Source organism: Rhinatrema bivittatum, chromosome 8 (assembly GCF_901001135.1).
Source record: "Rhinatrema bivittatum chromosome 8, aRhiBiv1.1, whole genome shotgun sequence".
Classification (NCBI taxonomy): Eukaryota; Metazoa; Chordata; class Amphibia; order Gymnophiona; family Rhinatrematidae; genus Rhinatrema; species Rhinatrema bivittatum.
The window spans coordinates 42,013,783-42,030,689 of NC_042622.1; the positions used below are offsets into that span (position 1 = coordinate 42,013,783).

At 44.7% G+C, this 16,907-nt stretch overlaps 1 protein-coding gene across 2 annotated transcripts in view; it reads left to right on the top strand.

Annotated features, from left to right (window-relative positions):
- The first annotated feature begins 9,042 nt into the window (after positions 1 to 9,042).
- LOC115098183 (whey acidic protein-like) overlaps positions 9,043 to 16,907 on the top strand; it is a 29,227-nt gene continuing 21,362 nt past the window's right edge. The window contains exons 1-2 of one of the 2 annotated variants that reach the window (XM_029614580.1): positions 9,043 to 9,131; positions 16,435 to 16,587. In XM_029614580.1, coding sequence (XP_029470440.1) covers positions 9,062 to 9,131; positions 16,435 to 16,587 — 223 coding nt within the window. In that variant the 5' untranslated portion in view covers positions 9,043 to 9,061. Of the gene's footprint in view, positions 9,132 to 15,996; positions 16,218 to 16,434; positions 16,588 to 16,907 lie in introns of those variants that run through there. The other variant, XM_029614579.1, reaches the window with a different exon arrangement.

Genomic DNA, 16,907 nt, shown 5'->3' on the forward strand with positions numbered 1-16,907 from the left:
TGCAACAATGAAAAACAGAGAAACACTACCATTCCTTATAAAACATCAACCAATTAAATCAAGAAATATAAATCCTCAATAGTAACAAATAAAAAGATAAATATTACAAAACAGCTGAACTTCCACTAATTAAACTCCTATAAAACTTTTAAACATTTGCCAAAAACAAATACAATATTTTAAAACAGCAGACACATCAGATAACAGCCAATAATTAAAAACAATAAGAATTTTAAAATCCCCCACTTTCTATACTTACCAGTCACCCTCAGATTGTTCTGGATTAGTGGAGGTGAGGGTGTGCACAAATTTTCACTGCCCTCATGCACACTCAGGCTTTCTTGCACCTGCTGATACATTCACATACATACACACACACACACACACACACATGCTCCCTTGTACTTACTGACACCTACACACACACATGCTCCCTTGCGCCGACACCTATACACTTGCTTCCTTGCACCCACCAATACCTACACAAACACGATCCCTTGTACCCAAAGACATCTACACACACACACTCACAAATGTTAACTTGTGTTAACACCTACACACACACGCTCCCTCGCACCCACTGACACACACACTCCCTCGCACCCGCTGACACCTACACATGTTTCTTTGCACCTACTGGCACCTAAACACAATTCTTCGCTCCCACTGATACCTAAAAGCACTCCCTGGCACCCACTGATACCTATGCACACATGCTCCCTTGTACCCAAAGACATCTACACACACACACAGACACAAATGCTCCCTCGTGCCCACTAACACCTACACACACACGCTCCCTCGCACCCACTGACACACACACTCCCTCGCACCCACTGGCACCTAAACACAATTCTTCGCTCCCACTGATACCTATAAGCACTCCCTGGCACCCACTGATACCTACACACACATGCTCCATTGTACCCAAAGACATCTACACACACTCACACACAAATGCTCCCTTGTGCCCACTAACACCTACACACACACGCTCCCTCGCACCCACTGATACACACACTCCCTTGCACCCACTGACACCTACACATGTTTCTTTGCACCCACTGGCACCTAAACACAATTCCTCGCTCCCACTGATACCTATAAGCACTCCCTGGCACCCACTGATACCTACACACACATGCTCCCTTGCACCCACAGACATCTACACACACTAACTACACACACACGCTCCCTTGCACCCACTGACATCTCGCACACATTCTTCTTTGCACCCACTGATATCTACGCAAACATGCTCCCTCTTGCTCACAGAAGCCTACACACACTCTCCCTCGCTCCCACTGACACACATATATTTATTTATTTACTTACTTATTTATTTTTTACTTTTCTATACCGACGTTCCTGTCACATTGGTTTACAATGCAACTGCAACATTCGCTCAGGGGTGATACAAAGAACAGGGGTGACAATTAACAGTGGAACAGGGTCATAACAGTTTAACAAAAACAAATGAGTTGATAACTGAAAAAAAAAAAACAACAGAAACAATGAGCTGGACTGTAGTGTCCGAATGGAATGTCAACTTGAAAGTGTCAGGCTGAAAGTGAGGAAATATTAAGTGTCCGGGAAGGCTTGGCTGAATAGCCATGTTTTAAGTTTTTTTTTAATGTAGATGGGCAAGGCTCTTGCCGGAGGTCAGGAGGCAACGCATTCCATTGATGGGATCCTGCTGACGATATGGCACGCTTTCTTAAGGATGTTTTCGCTTGGGGGGCATACAGAGTGTCTTTGTAGGCACTTCTGTTTGGTCTAGATGAGGTATGTGGTCTTAGTTGTATAGATGTGTTGAGAGATGTGAGGCTGTGTGTGTGTATATATATATATATATATATATATATATATATACACAGTCCCTTGCATTCACTGAAACCTACACATACTCCTTTGGTCTCATTGACACATCCACACATGCTCCCTCGCACCCACTCTCACATACATACACGCTCCCTCGCACTCACTGACACATGCACACACGCTCCCTACCTACACACACATGCGTGCTACCTTGCACACTCCTGTTCTGTCTCGTCTCCCCTGCTGCCTCTGAATATCTAAAATAAAACATTTTTATACTTACATTGGTGGTCAGGAGGGATCCAGGCAGGGCTACAAGCTGATGGCCCTGCTGTGGGAAGAGGTAGGTAGGCCCAATACATGGTGGTGGGGTTATATTTTTTTTTTTCAATTCTTTATTTTCAATTTTTTCAAAAATTTACCCAAGAAACTAAACTCTTGTACAGAAAATATAAATGTCTTAAACAAGAAATAACATCATTCAGTATTAAAGACATACATGAAACTCAATATCATTATTATTAAGACATCAAAATATAAGATAATAAGGAGGTGGGTAAGGAGCGTCTAATTATAAAGAATTAATTGCCATTAAGCATAAAATGCTATAATTTAACTGTGATGATTAGTGCTAGGAACAACATTTTTTAATCTTACTCCTATTCTGTTGTAGTTATTGGGGAGAGGTGAGCTGCCAAAAACTCTTTTAATTGAACTTGTTCCTGAAAAATGCGGCCCCGACTGATGTACCAGCAGTGGCGCGAACCTCAGGGGCATCCCCCTGAGATGACATCATCTGTTCCAGATATATAAGGTCTCTGAAAACGCTAACTAATCATGTTAGCAAGGGTTTATCTACCTCAGCTACTCTGCCTCCTCGGACTTACCAGGGTACCCGCTCCTCGGGGGCCTCGCTCTCTCTTTGTTTTTCAGGTCACAGTCTGGAACCGATATTCGCTCCTCGAGGGCCCATGTTCCCGGACTGGTTGCTGAATACCTCTTCTGCCTGGAAGTCTTTGCTGTCTACTACATCAGTGAGTCACCATCTCTCTCAGAGCTTTCTCTGGAACCAGGTACTCGCTCCTCAAGGGCCTAACTCATTCCAACACCTGGACTACTTCTATGAGACTATTGTGTGAGTGTTACTATCAAGGTTCGGTACCAGAACTCTGCATACCCTGCCTACTCACTATATTTAGTTTCTCTACAGCCCAGCCATCCTGGGATTGCTGTTCCAGTATCTAAGGGACTACAGCCCAGCCAGGCGCTTCCAGCTCACTACTGCCACCTCTGATGGTTCAATATACTGTTTAATAAAAGAACTAGTGTGTGTCTGTCTCCAACCTCTGAGCCTGACCGGTGGTCCCTCTCGGGATCTTCCCCCGGGGGGCGTGGTCATCTGCCACCGGCCCAAGGATCCACCCACAACTACCACAAATAATAATAGTAATACAAGCCTTACAGGGGTATTTCAGGATGAATCGAGCACCCAACTTAATTATATCTGATCTCATTGCAAGAAATTCTTTACGACGATGTTGGGTAACTTTCACCACATCTGGAAAAACCCAAATAGGATGACCATAAAACTTTACTTGTCTATTTCTGAAAAATAATCTAAGAACATGATTCCTTTCTGATAAAAAGACAAAAGAGATAAGTAACGGTTTTCTCTGATCAATTTCTGTATCCTGAGACATCTCTATGATATTTGTTAAATTTAAGGAGATATTTTGCTCCTCTATCTGATTTGACTGCTGCAAATAGAAAGCTTTAACTATTACCAGTAGGGCCGATACAGGGATTTTTAAAACTTGTTGCAAATATGTCTTGAATAAATTTAAAGGAGGAATAGATCTAATAACAGGAAAATTGAGTATCCTTAAATTATGGGCCCTCAACGAGTTTTCAACTGCCTCAAGTCTTTTTGAAGCAATTCTTTCTGAATCAATTAATTGTACTTGCGTTTTTTCAATTAAAGATATTCATTTATCTAGTTCATCTGTTTTAACATTGAAACTAGAAATTAATTGATTATTTGACATTGTTTGATTTTTTGTATCTAATGTTACTTGTGAAAGAATTTTTATTGAGCTCTCAACTGATTTCAATGTTGACCAGATACCTTCCAATATAATATCAGGTTTAGTAGTAATTTCTCATGAAACAAGAGCTTTAAGCTGCTTATCCTCCCCTGCCCCACCAGATACCCCAGACAACACTGTAGTTTGAAGGGGCCTAAAATTGGCAGCTTTTTGCATCAATGCTGTAGAAGTCATTGCATCTAAACTCAGTTCTCCCAATTGCTGTAATCCACTAGATTCTCTCAAATCTCGTTGAGCTGTGGCAAAGCCGCACCTGCATCCAACAATATAGGTGTAGATATTTCAGAGTCCCCAGGGTATGTGGGCTTATTTGGAGATCCGGGGCTTAGAGTAACTTCAAGAGTCAGGAGGGAAGGAATACGCTCCTCTACCACCCCCACAGCGACTTTGCTCTCCGGTGTCAAAGTTCCAGCTACTGAAAAGAACCCAGGGATCTATGGCTGATGAGGAACGATTGCAGGTGACTTAGACATCTCATCCCTTAATCGGCCCTTCCTCTTGGTATGTGGCATTAGATGAGAAAACAAATTAAATTAGGAGAAAGAGGGCCTGTCCTCTCGAGATCTTAGCCAGATCTAATCAAATCACAGTCAATAATACCACCTCCCTATCATGGAGGGTTCTTAGGAGAGACAGAGAGAAAAAATCAAATATTTAAACATGCCAAGTGTCGAAGAAACTTGAGGAATTCCAATATGCAGAAAAAGTCCAAGAAAGCCGCGCGCCGGCGTCGACTGCGTGCCACAGGAGGGGCAGTTTAAATCCCTGACCGTCCCTCCTAGATGACGTAAGACTTCAGGCGTCGCTCCCGCGATCCATCGGTGTCCACCTCTTACCCCCAATGCAGAGCAGGCATGATGGTAAGATGCGTCTCCTCTCTCCTTTCTCCCTCAAGGAGAACGCTGCAGGAGGGGCGGTTTAAATCCCTGACCGTCCCTCCTAGATGACGTCAGACTCCAGGCGTCACTCCCGTCGGGGTCGGGGTCCACCTCTTACCCCCGATGCAGAACAGGCATGATGGTAAGATGCGTCTCCTCTCACCTTTCTCCCTCCTGGTGGTGGGGTTATATTTTGGCACAGCCTCAACAGTAGTGGGCCGTCAGCAGAAATCAGTGAGAGGTATTCAGCCATGGTGAAGTAGCAGCAGAATGTCTGCTGACTACCTTCTGTGGCATAGATACAAGGGGTGAGGGAAGACTGTGGGAGCATTTCCTCTGCTGCAGAAGTGAGGGGAGAGGGGGAGAGCAGACCCACAGAGATCAGCGATGCTACAGGGAAAGGACCAATAACAAATATAGGCCCATAGAGCTGTGGCTGCGGGGACAAAAAAAAATAAAAGAGAAGCCGAGGCCCCTGGAATCGTGGCTGCAGCCAGGGGAAAAACAAAAATAGAAATGAGCAGAGAGACTCGGTGGAGGCTCCCGCTCTGCCAGAGCAGCCTTTTGTGGGACCTGGTGTTAAATCGCAAGGTCGCCACAGACATGAGGCTGCCGCGAACAACACCAGCGTCATATGACTGCCCTGACTGGCCCACCTGGGCATGCTCAAAGCCTACAGGCCAATCCACCCCTGGTGAAGCGCTAATGGAAAGGAAATTGTAGTAGAGCTAGATTTTGTGGTGTGCAGCTCCAAGGGAGGTGGACTGGGAAGCAATGTCAGGAATTATTTTTTCATTGAGGATGTTGGGGAGATACCACTTCCGGAGATGGCTTTCAGGGGTGAGGAGTCAGACAAACTGAACAAAATCACTGTGAACATGGAAGATGTAGTAGGCCAGATTGACAAACTAAAGAGTAGCAAATCACCTGGACCAGATGGTATGCATCCTAGGGTACTGAAGGAATTCAAAAATGAAATTTCTGCTCTATTAGTTAAAATTTGTAACCTATCATTAAAATCATCCATTGTACCTGAAGACTGGAGGGTGGCCAATGTAACCCCAATATTTAAAAAAGGCTCCAGGGGTGATCTGGGTAACTACAGACCAGTGAGCCTGACTTCAGTGCCAGGAAAAATAGTGGAAACTATTCTCAAGATCAAAATCGTAGAGCATATAGAAAGACATGATTTAATGGAACACAGTCAACATGGATTTACCCAAGGGAAGTCTTGCCTAACAAATCTGCTTCATTTTTTTGAAGGGGTTAATAAACATGTGGATAAAGGTGAACCCGTAGATGTAGTGTATTTGGATTTTCAGAAGGCGTTTGACAAAGTCCCTCATGGGAGGCTTCTACGAAAACTAAAAAGTCATGGGATGGAAGACTATGTCCTTTCGTGGATTACAAACTGGTTAAAAGACAGGAAACAGAGAGTAGGATTAAATGGTCAATTTTCTCAGTGAAAAACGGTAAACACTGGAGTGCCTCAGGGATCTGTACTTGGACCGGTGCTTTTCAATATATATATAAATAATCTGGAAAGGAATGCGACAAGTGAGGTTATCAAATTTGCAGATGATACAAAATTATTCATAGTAGTTAAATCACAAGCGGACTGTGATACATTACAGGAGGATCTTGCAAGACTGGAAGATTGGGCATCGAAATGGCAGATGAAATTTAATGTGGACAAGTGCAAAGTGATGCATATAGGGAAAAATAACCTATGCTATAGTTACACAATGTTAGGTTCCATATTAGGTGCAACAACCCAAGAAAGAGATTTAGGCATCATAGTGGATAATACTTTAAAATTGTCGGCTCAGTGTGCTGCAGCAGTCAAAAAAGCAAACAGAATGTTAGGAATTATTAGGAAGGGAATGGGTAATATAACAGAAAATGTCATAATGCCTCTATATTGCTCCATGGTGAGACCGCACCTTGAATACTGTGTACAATTCTGGTCGCCGCATCTCAAAAAAGATATAGTTGCAATGGAGAAGGTACAGAGAAGGGCAACCAAAATGATAAAGGGGATGGAACAGCTCCTCTATGAGGAAAGGATGAAGAGGTTAGGGCTTTTCAGCTTGGAGAAGAGACGGCTGAGAGGGGATATGATAGAGGTCTTTAAGATCATGAAAGTTCTTGAACGAGTAGATGTGACTCGGTTATTTACACTTTCGAATAATAGAAGGACTAGGGGGCATTCCATGACGTTAGCAAGTAGCACATTTAAGACTAATCGGAGAAAATTCTTTTTCACTCAACGCACAATAAAGCTCTGGAATTTGTTGCCAGGGGATGTGGTTAGTGCAGATAGTGTAGCTGGGTTCAAAAAAGGTTTGGATACGTTCTTGGAGGAGAAGTCCATTAACGGCTATTAATCAAGTTTACTTAGGGGCGGATTTTCAGAGCCCTGCTCGCCTAAATCTGCCCAAAACCGGGCGGATTTAGGCGAGCAGGGCCCTGCGCGCCGATAAGCCTATTTTACATAGGCCTACCGGCGCGCGCAGAGCCCCGGGACTCGAGTAAGTCCCGGGGTTTTCGAAGGGGGCGTGTCGGGGGCGTGTCGGGGGCGGGCCCGAACGCGCGGCGTTTTCGGGGCGTGTCGGGAGCGTTCCGGGGGCGGGCCCGGGGGCGTGGCTACGGCCCGGGGCGTGGCTACGGCCCGGGGCAGCCCGGGGGCATGGCCGCGCCCTCCGGACCCGCCCCCAGATCGCGTCCTGGCGCGCTAGCGGCCCGCTGGCGCGCGGGGATTTACGTCTCCCTCCGGGAGGCGTAAATCCCCCAACAAAGGTAAGGGGGGGGGTTTAGACAGGGCCGGGCGGGTGGGTTAGGTAGGGGAAGGGAGGGGAAGGTGAGGGGAGGGCGTTAGAGGATTCCCTCCAAGGCCGCTCCGATTTCGGAGCGGCCTTGGAGGGAACGGGGGTAGGCAGCGCGGCTCGGCGCGCGCCGGCTATACAAAATCGATAGCCTTGCGCGCGCCGATCCAGGATTTTAGTGGATACGCGCGGCTCCGCGCGTATCTACTAAAATCCAGCGTACTTTTGCTTGAGTCTGATGCGCAAGCAAAAGTAGGCTGATCGCGCTTCTTTTAAAATCTACCCCTTAGGGAATAGCCACTGCTATTAATTGCTTCAGTAGCATGGGATTTTCTTAGTGTTTGGGTAATTGCCAGGTTCTTGTGGCCTGGTTTGGCTTCTGTTGGAAACAGGATGCTGGGCTTGATGGACCCTTGGTCTGACCCAGCATGGTAATTTCTTATGTTCTTATGAGAGGATGTTGAATGCTTAGAATGCCCTTCTGGAGGAAGCGCTGGAGACAAAAAAGCAGTAATGGAATTCAAAAAACAGTGGGATAAACATCCCTGGAGACAGAGGAAAGTAATGAAGCACTGTCTGAGGGTAACTACATGGAGTGGCAGTTCAGCCTACAACAGCAGTGATAAGACTGCTTTTTCCGTCCATGAAAAAGCAGTTAATTTGGATTTTTTTTATATTTGCCCTCATTTACTATGTTATTATGACCTTGGTCAAATTTTCAAGCACATTAATGTTGTTGCATTAAATTTCCCTAAACCTAGGCAGCCAAAATTAGGCCATCCAATGTTCAGGATGAGCTGCTTTTCCTGCATTGGAAAGGCCTCTGGGGCTGCCAACTTTTAAAGTGGTTAAATTTAGCTCTTGAGCACAGAGTGATTTATAAATGTCAGTGATGACCAGTTAACTTCTGAACAATCTACCCCATAGTGATAAACAGAAAGAAGAATGACCAGGAATATATTTTGAAAAGCCTCACTTATGTCAGGAGTATGGAAATTGCTCTAGCATTATGCAATGGCCTGTATTTTATGTGCCACAAGCTTCGTTTGTGCATGAGATAATCAATGTAACTATAAATAAGAAACCATTGTGAAGTGTAATTTTGCTCAGGTGTATGAGTTTTTAATCACACTCAGTATAACTGTGTTAGTTTCACATCAACAGAGGTCTTATATCAACACCTGATCCAGTGCTTGGAGTTTCTGGAGAAATGCCATTATTACTTGCAAATGGACAATCCTTCCCAACCTGCTGACTACTAGCATTGTATCAGAGTGTGGCAATGTCATAACAAATATTTTATTGTTGTGAAATGACCTTCAGCCTTCTTTTAATGGAAATATTGAGTAAATATGTTCCCCTGGATCTGTTACATCTAATTAGCCAGGGCAGAAGCAGAGCTTTCTCAGAGGGTATGTGCTGATACTGACTAATGGCACCTTTTTCTTCCACCTGCCTGAATTTCCCTGTGGTCCCTCAGAAAAAAACCCTGTATCCTGCATGTGAGTACTGTCCTGTCTCCATGGGTGTTTCCTTCTCACTCACTGTTGTCCTGCTTTCACAGTGTCTTGCTTCCATAACAGCTTTTCTCTTTCTCTTGCTCATGATGTGTTCACATCTTTATTCTACATAGTTTCCAAGTTACTGTTATACTGCCAATTGATAGTCAGCCTACATGTTCACAGCTTTTGCTGCATTCAATACAGTCGGTTCTAAAGGGATAACTTAATCTGGAAACAGGAGTGCCTGAGAGTTTTTTCTCCTGTTTTTAGTCATCCTTGGAAAGTACTGATCAGGCCTATGTGGCATTGGTAGCTATCCTGGCTAACCCTGCAAAATGATTCTCATTTTACCTGTCCTTATTTTTGTGGCCCAGTCTATGCTGGTCGCTGTTATCTTCAGTTTGTGCACATTGAAGTCAATATTGAATCACTGTACAGCTCAGCAAGTTAACTGGAAAAACTTATCCAGTTAACTTAGTTTATATATCCAGCTAACTTTAGGACAGGTGTATGGGCCAACCAGACTTATTCAATTAATATCAGATTCAGCTGGATAACTTATTGGGCTAACTCAACTCCTCCCCATCATGCTCATTCCACCTACCACTTATCTGGCTAAGTGGCAACAGCTCAGCGCAGCCAAATATTTAAACTGCCACTTAGCCAGATAAATCAAAACTTATCTGGCTAAGTGGAATTGACTATCAGCCTTGGTACGACTCTGTTATTTGTTTTGCCTGTTAATAAAGTTTGGAGTTGAAGAAGTGGCTTCCTCTGTCTGCCAGTAAGAACCAAGCAAAGCTGGGAATAGGAAAAGCCTAGCAGAGACAGAATAGTAAAATGAGGGATTAAATTGTGGGATTAGAAAACAAGCAGATGCTCTCACAGCAGATTCACACCTGTGGCTAAGTTTCTATAGCTAGGTTTCTCCTTATGGCCACGCTTCAGACACAATCAAATCAAAGGGTGGAATGCAGGCTCTAGATATGCTGTTTCGCTGACTACTGCAATTTTTTTCAGTATTCAGGTGATCCACAGCAGGAGTCTCACCAGTGCCATTTAAACTCTGTCTTGGGCACTGGCCTTGGCATCACCCGAGGCTTTGGTGTCAGGACCTGGGCTTTAGCCAGGCTGGCCTAGGCCTAGGACTCCATGACAGGATCCAGCTTCCAAGCCCGGCCCCGGCATCAGGCCTGGGTCTGGGTTTCAGCCTTGGCCTAGAACTTGGCGGTGGGCCTGGACCTGAACATGGACCTAACCTAGGCCTCAGCATTACATTTGGGCCTGGCCTAGTGCGAGGGCTTAGAATCAGGCCCCAGTGTCTGGCCCAGACCCAGGCATCGGACCAGGGCCTAGGGCCCTAGGCCTAAGCTCTGGCTTCTGGATTGGGTCTTGGCCTAGACCCTGGCATTAGGTCCGGGCCTGGACCTATGCAAGGTTGAGGCTCCAGGCCCGGGCCTAGGCCTTGGGCTGGCCACTCTACAAATCCTTCATGGAATGGGTAAGTGGAGTTGGGGGGGATGGAAGAAATGGGATGTAGAGGGACCTGAAGAGCCCCATTTCAATATTTTTGTTCTTTTCTGCAATCTTCAGGAATGAAAACAGACAATAAATGAAATTAAACTTGAGGACCCTCCCCCCCAAAACGAAACAAGAAAGCAAAGCAACATTTTTTTCTTGCACATTTCTAATCGCCATTCTGCTTGTCCATTATTATCATGAACAAGTTAAACATCAGGGATGACATTTCACAGAGGGGAGCCATTCAAGCCGCTGATCAGTGTAAGACAATGCATCAATTCGATAATTCATGGATGTGTCCAGTTACAAAAGCTGCAGGGCAAGCCAGAATATTTAAAAAAAATGGCAGTCTTACCAGTTGATCAGCTTATTTATTTATTTTATTTGGAACTTTTATATACCGACATTCATGTGCAAAATTACATATCACATCGGTTTACAGCGAAACAATAAAAGCAAATGAATGCATTACATCAAACAAGGGGTACAGGTAACTGGGATCAAAGTTACAAATAAATACTAAGCTCATCATGAGAGAAGGAAACAAAAAACACACAGTATCACATTTCCAGGATACATAACAGGGATCAACGCTAACTTTGCTAGAAAATGGTGTCTAGAAGGAGCTTAGTACCAAACCACCCTTCATTTATGTAGGAGTTGATGTTTTTGGACTATGGCGAGTTACTTCATGAAGGACCACAGGAGTTCAAGTGAATAGCAAGCGACAGTCCATTTTATTCACTTGCATGAGCATTCGTGCTGTTCACATTGAGGTAACTGAATCCATGGACACGTCTAACTTCATCCATGCCCTCTGAAGATTTTTCTCTATTAAAAGGGCAGTAGAGCAATTGTACTCTGACTGTGGGTCTAATTTCATTGGTGCCTGCAGAGTTAAATATCAATAAATACATTTGAGATTTCTAGAGTAGAGAGATATCTAAGTGGCTATTCAACTCCCCTCATTCTTGTCACATAGGTGGCAGTCGGGAACACATGGCTGGAGTCGAGCAGCACAATCTGGACTGCATGTTATCCAAGACTGGTCCCACTCATCTTTCTCCTGAGGTTCTGACCACTCTAATGGTTGGTCTCAACCTCCATCATTGCCAGATCTTTGGTTCCTGTATCTACAGACCTGGACTATCCATGTATCTTGACTCTTGCTACAATTCTTTCTCAAAAGACTGCTGTGAATCTGCCACTGTTTGGGGAGTCGGACACCGTGGACCTTAGAAAAGGCAGCCTTGAGCGTGAGGATGCTGCTGAGATTTCAGTGGCATTGACGGCGGGCGAAAGGTGGTATGTGCGATTTGGGCAGTGAGAGAGAGAGAGACACTTGCCTTTACTCTGCTGGAAGGGTACTTACATAGTACTGACAAAGCACAATGAAAAAGTAGCCATAAAGTGAGCAACAAATAATTTATTTATTTATTTAATATTTCTATACCGGACTTCACGAATAGAATTCACATCAGGCCGGTTTACATGGAACTTAGAGGATAAATAAGTGTAACCAAACAAGAAGGCTGAAACAAGCAAAGTTACATAAAACAAGGGCATTGAACTTGGGGGCTAAAGTAGCCAGGAAGAAAGGTAGAGAGAAATTAGCAACAAATAAATAATATACAACGGGTTATGAGATTAGTAATTATCTCATTTCTTAGGCTGAGTCCGAATTGTCATTTTGACTAGGGGAAGGCTTGGAGGAAAAGCCAAGTCTTCAGTTGTCTTCGAAAGGTGTGAAGGCAAGGTTCCAGTCTTAGGTCAGTCGGAAGTCTGTTCCAGAGGACCGGGCCTGCTGTGGAAAAGGAACGTTCTTTGGTGGTTTTTAGACGGGTGTATTTTGAAGGTGGGACTTGAAGGGTTCCTTTATAAGCTTCTCTGAAGGGTCTTTCGGACGAGTGGTGTTTAATGAATAATGAATAGAGAGGAAAGGAAGTGCTCAGCAGTTGGAATAACAGCACTTAGAAATCATGGGGCTCCGGAGCAGCTCAAGGCAATCTGCTGCCTGAGGTGAGGGATGAGATAGTGCTCCTCCCCTCCCCCCACCCAAGGCATGGTGCAGGTCAAATCACGGAGATGGGCATGGCAGGGTGGGGGGGGGAGGTGCTCCTTGGAGTTTTGCGGAGTGGAAGGTCCTATGGCATCTGACCCTTTTAACGATGTGAAATACTGAAGAAGGGAGGGGGGAGGCACGGTCCCACACCGCCAGGAGCCCTCCCCTCCTGCCACTCACCCTTCCCCAGCAGCTGCCCCCTCGAGAAGTGGGAATAATGATGGGGACCTGCGTGTGGCAATCTCTCTCCCACTCGCACACCCCCATACAGTCTTGTTCCTTCTCTACTTCCCTCTTCCATCTCACTCACCCTCTTTCCCCTTCCACATACTCGCTCCCTCTTCCCCTCCCTGCCTTTCTCTTTCCTCCCCTCTCACCCAAACCCTACCCACAACCAGTGCTAGCATTTTTTCTGCCCTGGGTGAAAAATTATTTGCTGTCACTCTTCGTTCTATTTTTTTTTAAGGCTTAATTTTTATAGTTTTTCCAATCAGGGCTGGTGCAAGGGTATCAGGCATCCTAGGCAAACCTTACAGCCTTGCTCTCTTTCCTCCCCTGATGGCCCCCGCCACACACAAAAAATGATGCATTTATAATGACATAATTTTCATGAAAAAGAACACATGAAGTACAGTCTGAGGTAAAAATATCACTTACAATGTATATATTATATTTAAAAGCATTGCTGAAACCTTGCAAAAAAAAAAGATATTGAACCCATACGGCATTAGGCCTGCTGTAATGCATGTTAGGCAGGGCTGAACTTGTGGGGGAACTGCCTGGAACCGAGCTCCACCAGGTCTTTTCAGATTTAAGAAACAGAGCAGGGATTCTAGTCCCTCCCCTCCAGGCAGCCCTAGGGAAGAGAAAGGTGATCCTGGAGCCAGGATCCAGACAGAGCAAAGACCAGCCAGGCTGCTCACTAATTCAGCTCTTCCCCTCCTGTTGTGCAGAGAACAGGAGGGGAGGGTGGGATCCTGCAGCCTAAAGAACAGATAGGCCGATGCAATGTCAGTGCGGGGAAAATGAGCATTGGGCGCACATTTTCTGTTTGCATTGGGAGAGAATAGCTAATAGCCTCATCAACATGAACTTACCTGTGATGAGCACTATTAGCTTTCTGGGGGGGTTGGATGCGCTTTTTGGACGCTAATCCCCTTATAGCATACGTGCATCCAACCATGGGTTAACCAGTGCACTCTGCTGAGCGCACTTTATTGCATTGGCCTGAAAGAGAGGTTGAATTAGCATAAGTTTGAAACTCGTGAGCAGTAATGTCAATCATCAAGGCTTCAACCCTGTCTACTATGCTACCGCTCACGAGTTTCAAACCTGTGCTAATTCAATCTTTTTTTTTTTTTTGTATCTGTTACCCAGAGCTTAATATCTGAAAGAACAATCTAGAATGGGGTTCTGCCACATTTTCAGGACCTGAGGAAATGGAGAATTCCTGATGGTGTAAATTAGTTGTAATGGGTGAAGAACAGCCAGAGGTTGAGCACTGGCGAGTGCTGAGTATGACAGAGGCCACTAGGGGAAGAAGGGGGAAGAGTATGTTCAAATTCATGTTTGGAATAATGCGTGCATGTGTGCGTGTGTGTTTGGGAGTGACAGTTCACAATCAGTCCTAGCCCCACCCCGTCGCACATGTCATGCCTGGTCTTGATCACCCTCTCTTACCTCCCCACTCCCCACTCCCAAGCTCTACAGTTCTACTTCCTTTTTATCTACAAATTAAGCCCTGGTGTTATGTATGGGCTTGGCACTCAGAAAGCCATGAATAAATTGAAATACAATTGCAATATATTAAACTTCCCATACCAAAACAGCACTAACTGCCAACACTAAAACAATAATAACCCTACCTATGAAATGGCACCACTGCAAAAATCATACCAGGCCCTAAAACATCAATACATCTCACATTAGGAAAACAGAAGGAGCCAGGCTACTACACAGAAACTAGCAGAATACTTCACATTGGTCACACATGCAGAACACTGTCCAAGTGTCCAACCCTCACCAAATACAGAATAAAGAGACCAAAAAGTATACATAGAAATGTGCAGACAAAAACTGAACCGGAAACGGCAACAAGTCCAATCCTGTATGCACTACAGCAATGGAAAACAGAAGCCTCACCATTGGTCAACAATTCCACATTCGTTACACTGGTAACCAGTAGAGTGGAGGGTGCAGTTTAAGATCTTATTGATGATTCATAAAGTATTAAGCAACAACACCCTGCTGTGTATTAGTTTTAGTCATCTGACAATTAAACTGGGCCAATCTTGTGGAATTAGGTCCCTGTAAAACTTTTAAGAAGATTTAAAAGCCTATTTAGACAGGCTTTTAAAACATTACAACAACTTTATAATGTTAGATGGCATTAAAGTTCATTAAAATCTTGATGTGCTCTTTTGGCTATTGTGGATGAAAATGTGATGCTTTGATGATGGTCAGTTTTTGTTTCTTTATTGTTTGCTGCTGTGATGGTATAGGGAATGCTTTTTTTTTTTAATTACATCACCTTTGGTTGGTACGCCCACTGGTCCCTGACTCTTCCAGCAGCATCTTCCATGGTGAGGGGGAACAACAGTAGGCACAGGCCAGGCCTGAACTCATTGACTCTGACTGAGAGCGTGGCTCAACTGGCAGGTAATCAGAAATCAGAGCTGGAGAACGTACTGTGTCCCCCAAGCAAGATTCAGGGGACGACACTCAGAGAGGGAAAAGCTGACCTGAAAGAGAGAGCCCATGGGTCATTCTACCAACCTTGATAGGGGGCAGACGTTGAATTGCAAAGCAAGGTATGTAAATGCTGCTGAAGAGGCTCTAGCAAAGCACCTTATCCCTCAGTCCCTCACACATGGTGGTAATGATGATGATGCTGCTGATGTGACCACTTCAACGCCACTTATAGTGTCCTGCCCTGTGAAGCCAGAGGGGATCAGAAATGAGGGGGATCTGAGCCAATTTTTTTTCTAAGAAATATCACGAGAACTATTATTTCTTTCTACTCATCCAAGGTGGAAAATGCCAACAGAAGAGGATATTTTGTGGAAGAAATGTGTGCTTGTGAAATAGTGCTCAGATGGTTTTACTTTTGTCAAGAAAATCTTCATATGTTTCAAGTTGTGTTCCTAAATCACTTACTCCATACCTAGAACCTACTTTGAAAATTTGAGTTATGTCATGGAAGGGTATTTCACAACAACAACGGTGATAATAAACATTTCATTGTTCTGTCTCACACAGGGCAGATGTGTCAAACTAGCAGATTGTGAAAGGCTAAGAAGGAGAAGGGCACAGCCCCTCCTGCCCTTTGCTCTTCCAATCCCAAAGAGGTAGGGATTTAAATCCCAGCTCTGGAGGTTCAGGCACAGCTCCTGACGGCACCATGAAGGCAACAGGACACATCTTCCTGCTCCTGGTCCTGCTCACCCTCTGGGGCCAGCTGCAGTCTATGCGTGGTCAGACAGCAGCAACCCCACCAGGAGGAGGTGAGTACAGGGAGCCGCCTCACACCAAAGCAGCCTGCAGCCCCGGAGTTCATCTCCTGCAACCTGCAAAGGGGCAGCTATTATGGGTTTAGATAGGGAAAGAAATGGTTTGAATTTTTTGGCAAATTTATTTTGCATGGTAACAGATTTTAATAGCTGGTTGCATGTTAATGCTATTATATATAATGCTCTTTGCTCTTTCCTTTCGGTATTCTAGATAAACCTGGAAAATGCCCAGGGCCACGAGTTAAAGACCCAAATGGCAATTTCCCAAGCTGTGATGATTTCTGTAGCACAGATGATGACTGCCCAACAAACAAGAAATGCTGTGATAATGGAGCTCATAAGATGTGCAAAACTCCTGCAGAAGGTATTTGTCATTTACAAATGAGCAGTGTAACTCCATTAATAGAAACAGAGAACATGACGGCCCAGCCACATCTCCTGCTCAGTTGTACAGTCCCTTCCTTTCCCTCAATGATTTTTCTGTGCTTGTCTCATGTTTTCTTGACTTATAATGCTGTCCTTGTCTCCACCACCTGCACAGGGAGGCATTCTTTTGAGACTTCTCACGCTACGAGTAAGAGGCTGTGCCTGACAGCAGAAAGCTTCAGAAGCAGAGCAGCACAAAGACAGTGGCCACGTTGCCATGATCTGCAACTTTATAAAGTTGGGGGCTGTTGTCATCAG